This window comes from Peromyscus californicus, unplaced genomic scaffold (assembly GCF_007827085.1).
Source record: "Peromyscus californicus insignis strain IS unplaced genomic scaffold, ASM782708v3 Scaffold_18__1_contigs__length_77618521, whole genome shotgun sequence".
Lineage (NCBI taxonomy): Eukaryota > Metazoa > Chordata > Mammalia > Rodentia > Cricetidae > Peromyscus > Peromyscus californicus.
In genome coordinates this window covers 62,036,914-62,045,617 of record NW_026294480.1, presented here as the reverse complement: position 1 = coordinate 62,045,617, position 8,704 = coordinate 62,036,914, and the positions used below count along the sequence as shown (strand labels likewise).

Sequence of the window (8,704 nt, the reverse complement as noted above, 5' to 3'; positions counted from 1 at the left end):
CTTCTTAGTCCATGTGCCACAGACCTTGCTCATGGATATCACAGCTCAGCTGAGGCAATTCCTAGTCATATGATCTTGGGCAAGTTATCACAGTTCCCTTAACTGTAAAATGGGAACTTTAAAATAGTTCATATATTTTATAGAGATGTGTGACACGTTTTTGTGTTAATTATCTAGACTCGGCTCTCTAAGGAGACACTACCTGTGGCATGGTTTTGAGAATTAAAGGCCACTCAATAAATAAACAATAAATCACACTGGTCATGATTATTATACTTTATAACAATAATTTCTATGGTCTGATTACACATCACGAAGTAGGAAAAGTATCCATTTTATAAAAACAAAAGTCTAATGTGTTGAAAATCAACAGAGTGATGTATTCAAGATGGGACGGTCCAATTCAGACACAAGCACAAAATCTTTCCAGACTGCAGTCTAGGTCTTTCCCCACATCGCCAAGGCCTCCCCGGATCAAAAGTGGCCTTTGTTAAACAGAGGACACTTTGGGAAAGGCTGCTAGCTAAGCTTTATCCCTTTGATGAAATACCTCTTACAACAGAGGTGCCCAGCGTTAGCGCACAGCAGTCATGTGGAAGGTTGGTAAACTACAGGAGTTTGCTCCCAGCCCGAGAACTCCTGACCTGGGGAGGAGCCTCCGGATGCCAGGAGAGCCATGAGAACCTGCTCACAAGGCAAGGAAACAGTGGGCAGGAGACGGAGCCCTGTGGTGAAACTGGAGGGTCAGGAAGGGACAGCTGTCAAGTGGGGCTTAGCAGAGCTGGCACAGTGCTGTCCCCTGGGAGAAAAGCACCAGCTCCGTCCTGAGCTCAGTTCTGCCTGTGGCAAGTCACCCTCCGAGATGAGCACGCCAACACCGATCTTCTCCAACCAGAAATGACCACGTGAGCTAGGTTACCTGAGTAGCTTAGCAACTATTTAAAAAGTAAATCCATAATTTAAAAATCCCCCCAAAGAAATCCCCCCGTGGTTCCCAGAGCTTCACTGGCACATCCTAGGCTGTTAAAGAACAGCAGAGCTACACAACGCTTCCCGTCGCAGAATCCAGAAGGGAACACTTCCCAGACCTAAAACCAAACCAGGCAAAGACAGTCCTGGAAAGAGAACAGAAGAAAGAAAAAAATGGCTGTGGTGATGTAAGTCTGCAAATACAACGCTTGAGCAGCTGAGGCCGGAGGATTACTGCAAGTTTGAGGCCGGCCTCCAGCACAGAGAGACTATCAGGGCATCCAGGAATACATGGGCTCTATCTCACAAAACAAAATAACACCAACAACAGGAGGAACTAGTCAACTAATCTTGGTATAATATACTATAAAACCCGTGGACCAGCCCCACCTCAGCGCCCCACCCTCAGCTTGGGGTTCCCTCCTGTGATGGAGGGGCTCCTGGCCCCCTTTCCTGTTAGCACAGTGCGCGGTTCAGCTGCTTCCGTTCTCTCTTCGGTGCTCACCATTTCCGGCTCGTGCCAGCTGTTGGTATCCTCTTGTCCTGTTGAGACAGACCTTTGTCAAGGGAGCACACAGGTACATGAGGGTACCTCAACTTCTGTGCATCTGGGAGGGACACCTGGCCTGTTGTAGTGGTTTAAATAGAAAATGTCCCCCAAAGGCTCAGGTGTATGAACACTTGGTCCCCCTTTGGTGGCTCTGTTTGGAGCCTTGCTGGAGAAAGCATGTCACCGGAGGCAGCTTCGAGGGTTTGTACTTCCGGTTTACTCTCGGCCGCCTTCTGCGCTTACATGGAGATGTGCTCTCTCAGCTCTCTGCTCCGGCTGCCGGGCCGGCTGCTCACTCCCCACCCTCAGGGACCCTTATCCCTCTGGAACTGTAAGCCCAGATAAGCTTACTTCCAAAGTTGCTTTTGGTCACGGTGTTTTTCTCACAGCAGCAGAAAAGTAACTAATACATCTATTAGCAAGCTTGCAATGTGCCTGTGAAACTCCTGGAAATCTAAATGAAGTTCCCATTCTGACTGGGATGTCTGGGGTGGGGGTGGGGGTGGGCTCAGTTCCACACTCCTGATAAGTGGTACTGCTGGTCTGGAGACTCCACTTGACTGCTCCCCACCCCCAAGGCTTCTTCATTTTCCACTACAGTGAACTGCTTGCTCTCAAACGCCTGTCTGAGGGTCTGCTTCTGGGAGGGTCTTTTTCTGCCTCTTCCTGAATTCCACATTCTTAACAGTAGGAACTGAGGAAGACGCCCTTATCTCCAGAGTGAGGAGTTTAGATGCTTCCCACTCAAACATTCTGAAGAGTGTCTCCTTTCTTGAGATTACGTAGATTATGTAATTTACAGCTCTCTACTTGGGAAGTTTTCTTATTCCGTGCATGATCTTTCAAAATGGTCAGGCTCTGCATACTGTTTGTCCCCAAAAGATATCTCTGGATATAAGTGGACAACTGTGGGGGCTTCCCCCAAATAATAAAATTTTTATAGCAGGGAATTTGAGATAGAAAATGTTCCCACATGCAGATGACATTTCCCTGTGAGAGGGAGAAAAAGACCATTGGGGGGGGAAGAAGAAGTTTCATGCTATTGAGAGGAAAATTAGTGTGACTCCAACAAGAGATGAAACTGTAATCAAGCCACCCAAACCAGAGGTGACAGAGATAAGGAAACACAAGAGTGAGTTTGTATATTCTATCTATTCTTCAGTGAGATATCTCTAGATAGACGTATACAAACACATGTTGTCTCTTTTCAAATCATGTCTTTGGAAAATGTCTTCTTATACCCAAGCTTAAATGTTTATGAAATGTCTAAAGTGGATAAAAACTCAACTATGTGAAAGCACACGATTCAATATCACCATTTTAGTTCTCACTTTTTATTCCAAGGAACACACCTTGGGTCACTTTACTTTAATAAATTTCCCCAAACATCTACAAAAAAAACCCCACTCTGTCATTGCTGTGTAACAAATGAGCCCACATACCAAGTGGCACCCACCCAGAAGCACTAATGTCTCGTTCCTAAGTCTGCTGGTGGCTCTGTTTGAAGGCTGTGGGTTTGGGGGACCACCAGCAAAGTGACTAAAATGTGTGAATCCAGTCAGATGCTAACCAGTCATTAGTGGGGTGTAGACCCTCCTTATGGCAAAAGTCAGATGTTCCTGGCAGTACAAGGTGAAATCTGGTACACTTCTACCTCCCCACTTTCCATCCCCAAACAAGTCACATGACCAAGTCCAACATCAATGAAAACCTCCCATAGAGCTATCAGTAGATGGAGTGAGCACATGCTGAACAGTCACTGAACCCACTAATTTCGAAATGGTGATGGCTGTCATTACAGAGGATAGATAGAAAGGCTTAAGAACTCTCCAGGCACTTTCCAAAGGGGATTATCACACATCATATGGACACAGTCACGTTGCCATTGAATAACTGTATGAGTATGAAAAGGGATCATCTTGGATACAGCAACTTTAACTGGTTTTAAAGTCACTTTAGGAGCCTGGGAATGTGACTCATTTGGTATGGTGTGGGGGCCATAGGTTCACTCTCCCAGCACATCATAAATAGGGAATAGTGACACTTGGCGGTAATCTCATACTGGGAGGTAAGGCAGGAAAGTTCAAATCCAGCCTGAGCTGCACAAGACCCCCTTTTTAAAAGGCATTTTTAATTGCCTCACACCTCTTACAAAACCAAACTTAATGCTTGCCTAACTGAAGACATTCCATTTTTATTTGTGCTCATATAGTCTGAACCTGACCAGATACAAAGGCTCCTAAAGTCTGTCAAGCCAATGCCTCTTTTTTCTCTTTGTTTAAGTATGTATGTGTTTAAAGGGGAAGCAAAATGCCCAGGCTCAGGGCTGGAGAGATGGATCACTGATCTACAGCTGGTATTGCTCTTCCAGAGATTTGGCTCTCAGCCCTGACATCAGGCGGCTCGCCACTGCCTGTGATTCCAGCTCCCAGGTGATCCTGTCCCTCCAAGCCTAGGGGTTCTGAGGACCTGCACTCAGGTGCACACACACACACACACACACACACATACACACACACACACAGGAACATGCATACATACACCTAATTTAAAGTAATACAGATGAAATCTTTAAACCCCCAGGCTCTCCTTTTTTGATGCTCCGAGGCTGGGCGTGGTGGCCAGAGTTCTAACGCTGAAAGCGAAGCACTGTTCCCTGGAGTCAGTGAGGTCCCAAGAAGGACAGGAGGCTTTGGCTTCCAGCCAGCTGGTCCTGATGTCTTAGCTCACCTCTCCAGGTCTCCACCACTTCATCCACAAGTGTGCTCCCCAGGGCAGCCATCCATGGATCCAGGTGCCACATTGCCGTTTCCCTGATAAGAACTGCTTTGTGACCTCCCGCTCCCCTAAGCTCTCTTTCCCCCGACCCTTGCCCTCCATTACCCCCCCACCCCCAGTTTGCTCGTGTAGATCTCATCCATTTCTCTGTCGTTGGGCGATCCCTGTGTCTTTCTTAGGGTCCTCTTTACTAGCTAGCCTCCCTGGAGTTGTGAGTTGTAGTCTGGTTATCCTTTGCTTTCCATCTAGTATCTACTTATGAGTGAGTAAATACCATGTTTGTCTTTCTGAGTCTGGGTTAACAGAGTGGGAGAACAAGGAAAGAGATACCATGATAAATGAAGACCCCATGGGAATAGAAAGAGGCAGAGTGCTAGAGAGGTCCCCAGGAATCCACAAAGATACCTCCACTGTAGACTACTGGCAATGGTCGAGAGAGTGCCTGAGCTGACCTACTCTGGTGATCGGATGCCGAACACCCTAACTGTCGTGATAGAACTCTCATCCAGTGACTGATGGAAGCAGATGCAGAGATCCACATCCAAGCCCCAGGTGGAGCTCCACCAATGGGCGAGAGAGAGGAGGGATTGTATGAGCAAGAGATATGGAGACCATGATTGGAAAAAGCACAGGGACGAATAGCCAAACTAGTGGAAACACATGAACTATGAACCAATAGCTGAGGAGCCCCCAACTGGATCAGGCCCTCTGGATAAGTGAGACAGTTGATTAGCTTGAACTGTTTAGGAGGCCCCCAGGCAGTGGGACCGGGACCTGTCCTTGGTGCATGAGCTGGCTTTTTGGAACCTAGAGCCTATGCTGGGACACTTTGCTCAGCCTGGGTGCAGGGAGGAGGGGACTGGACCTACCTCAACTGAGTGTACCAGGCTGAACTGAATCCCCAGGGGAGACATTGCCTTGGAGGAGGTGGGAATGGGGGGTGGATTGGGGGGAAGGCTGGGGGGTGGGAGGAGGGAGGACAGGGGAATCCGTGGCTGATATGTAAAATTAAATTAATTATAAAATTTTAAAAAAAAAGAACTGCTTTGTAAAGCCCGTGGCTGTTGCTTCTGAGTGCCGGCCTCAAGTGTCCTAGATTCGTCTCCAATGAAGATGCTGAAGAAGGCATCTTTGGGGACTTGTGGGGACCACTGGTAACAATGTGACAGTTTCTGATCTTGTGTTGTCTAGATAAAACTCAAGGGTGTTGCCTTCTCTAGTTGGGTGCTCTGATGTACCCACACACACCAGCTTCCCATGACTTCGTGATTTTCGTTTGTTTGGCAGTGGAATCAATTTCCTAACAAAATGAGTTTTGGAGTCACTTTAATGTCCTAAGAATTAGAAGGTAAAGTTTGAACAAAGGCTTGAAGTGTTGCAATTCCTAGCAGGCAAATAAAAACAAAACAAAGGGCCAACTACTAAACCGACTAAGCAATAAAGCCCAGGAGCCCAGCAAAGGCTCGGCCCTCTCGGGAGAGCATGCAATCCCTCCTCACGCCCTCCTCATGCCCTCCTCTGCCTAGGACTTCAGCCGGTGACCGCTGTCCTGCATTCTAGAGAACACCAGTGCCCTGGTTTCAGAGCTGAGGCAGTGCTCCCGATCTGCCCCGGGAGAGGCCAGCGTCCTCCCTCGCCCTCCTCGCTGCAGTCCCCAGGTGACTCGTGGGACCCTGACCTCTCACCTCCTGAGCACGGGCGCCTGCAGCGGGCGGCGCCCTTTGGAGCGGGGGCGGGCCCCGGGGGAGCGGGATGGCCTGGCGCTGGCCCCCAGCGCTCAGCTCCCTCCACCGCCGCCGCCGGGACGATGGAAGCGACGGTGGCGCCCGGCGAGGTGCTCATGAGCCAGGCCATCCAGCCGGCGCACGCCGACTCCCGCGGGGAGCTGAGCGCCGGGCAGCTGCTCAAGTGGATGGACACCACCGCCTGCCTGGCGGGTAAGCGCGCGGCCCACGCCAGGGCACCGTCGGGCAGGGCGGGTGGCGGCCAGGGTGGCCAGGGCGGCGATGGCGTCTGCGGATCCTGAAAGACAGGAGTCTGGATCTGGGGGTGCCCTAGGCTGGCGTGGAAGCCTGAGATAGCTTGGGAGAAGGAAGCCAAGGGGAAGGGCAACGCTCCCAAAGCTGAGAGCAGGAGAGCTGTGGAGACAGAAGTGATGACTGAGACAGCTACTGACAGCGACCTAGACCCAGTAGTCCTCGGATGTTTACTTCACGGGACTCCCTTCGACACACAAAATAGTGAAGACCCCCTAGAAGACTTTGTTACATAGATTGCTTGTATTTATACTTGACTATATTTAAAATTCTACAGATTGAGTTCATTGGCCAAGTAAAACAGGCTAGAAAAAAGTTCATGCAAGCATGAACTTTTCGCGTGCGTGCGTGCGTGTGTGTGTGTGTGTGTGTGTGTGTGTATGCACACACAGCACGCACATGCGTACTTGCACACGTTAACACATTTTCTTGACAAACAGCTAGATTATTTACTGCAACAACAGAAGTGTTCTTACAGGACTGGTCACAGTTCATGCTTTCTCGAGTGAGCTAAATGTTTCCTCAGTGCAAGACGGCTCCTTTACCAGATTCCCTTCTCTGTTCTGTCAACTATTAGGCGGTCAGGGAACTCTTGACAATATTCTTGAGAGAGGATGAGAGCGAACACAGCAAGCAGAAGGTCTGGGGGTGTAGTCTAGTTGTGAAGGGCTTGTCCGGCTTGCATGAAGCCCTTGAGTTCCATCCCCAGCACCGGGAGTGAGGGTGGTGATAAAAACATCTACTGCGGACCTAATGATGTCTCCATGCCACCCCCAAAGTTTGTATTTTGGAAGTGACAATTGAGTGAGTAATCAGAGTTAGCAAGATGATAAGGGCATATCCTGATCCCACAGGACCATGTCTTGGAGCTTAGAACATGTGAGGCTACAGCAAGAGCCATCTGCAAATCAGGAAGAGAGCTCTTGCCATTCTGAAGTGACAGGTATGGACCCTATAGCCTTCAGAAGTGTGAGGAACTAAATGTCTATTGTCCAGTCCACCCAGTTCGTAGTCTCATGTGATGATCACCCCAGGAAAGGCAGCCTCTCACCATTGCTACACTTAGGCTCTGACTTTGATTTCCTTACACCGAGGGATGGAAACTCTGCTTTTGAAAACACTGGGTTATAATAGAAATGGGTTTTCTAACTGAGAGCCTTCAAAAGTAACTGTTGAGCAGTACTTTTGAAACTATACACATGCTGACTTCTCTCATCTTCAGACCAGTGCTAGATACAGTCTTGGATACAAGTCAGTCTTACTGTGCTCCCTTCTGAGGAAATGCCTTTGGTGTCCTAGTCCCATCGTGCTTCCCTGGAATCTGTTATCTATACACAGTGAACTTTAAGTCCATGAATCATATCACCTCCCCCAGCTTAGGACCGCTCAGATTTTCCCATCATCCTTGAAGTAAAACCCAAACTTTCTTCATTCTTTACAGATGCTTTTTGCAGCTGAAAACTCATTCTCTGAGGGGCCAGACAGACAGATATGAATTGATTCTGAACCTAGCTCAGAACATCAGACTGATTAGCTATGGGATGTTCTGACAGAGGGCATTGACATTAAGAATAAGTGTAACATTTTGTTTCCCATACAATGTAGCATGGTAACCGTCTCCCCTCCAGACTGTCTGATACCAGCAATGACAGCCTTCTGGCATTTTCCCAGTATGTACAAAGCTTCTCTCTCTAAGGAACTTCACACCTGCTCTTTTCTTGGCCATTTCCATGCCTTGACCCTCAGCTTCAGCATCCTTTTCCCATTTCCCCAGAGTCCCTAAGTCGCTTAAGTCAAGCCCCTGTGCTGAACCTCCATTACCACAGCCTAGTCCCAGCTCTGGGGAAATGTGTGTTCAGATGACAAAGTAGACCTGGAGCGGGAGGGGCTTTACATGCCTTATGTTCTAGTCACATCCCTTAAGCTGCGTGTGGCAGAAGTAAAGCTCAGAATACTATAGACCCACTTTTCTTGATATAGTAACACAGTACCAACCCATGCGTGTTAGCCACCTGTAAAACTCAGCTATATTTTCAATGACAATTCATTTGTTTTATTTGCTGATTTGTTTGGTTTCTGTCTTAACCGTTTCTAGCAAGATTTGAATTGGATTACAATGTAACAAGGAATCAGAAATAATGAAGTTTACCCACATGTAAACGAAAGAAACAAGTATAGACAGGATTGGCATTGCTGATACTAATGATGCCTATTTCCAAGGCAACTAAATGTAATTGGCATAAAAGTTTCTAGTTTGACCTTTTTGGAGACTTGGACCATAGAAAGACTGTAGACGATCAATTTACACTAGACTTTAGTAATTATATTGCTATTGGTGCCTTCATAACTGGTAATGTTAATATTACAAATG

The 8,704-nt window shown here is 47.9% G+C and overlaps 1 protein-coding gene across 1 annotated transcript in view; it reads left to right on the top strand.

The window, feature by feature from the left end:
- Nucleotides 1-6,058: 6,058 nt before the first annotated feature.
- Nucleotides 6,059-8,704, top strand: part of Acot12 (acyl-CoA thioesterase 12) — a 41,372-nt gene continuing 38,726 nt past the window's right edge. Inside the window, exon 1 of the mRNA XM_052742846.1 lies at nucleotides 6,059-6,234. Within this exon, the coding sequence (XP_052598806.1) occupies nucleotides 6,105-6,234 (130 nt within the window). The 5' untranslated portion in view covers nucleotides 6,059-6,104. The remainder of the gene's footprint in view (nucleotides 6,235-8,704) is intronic.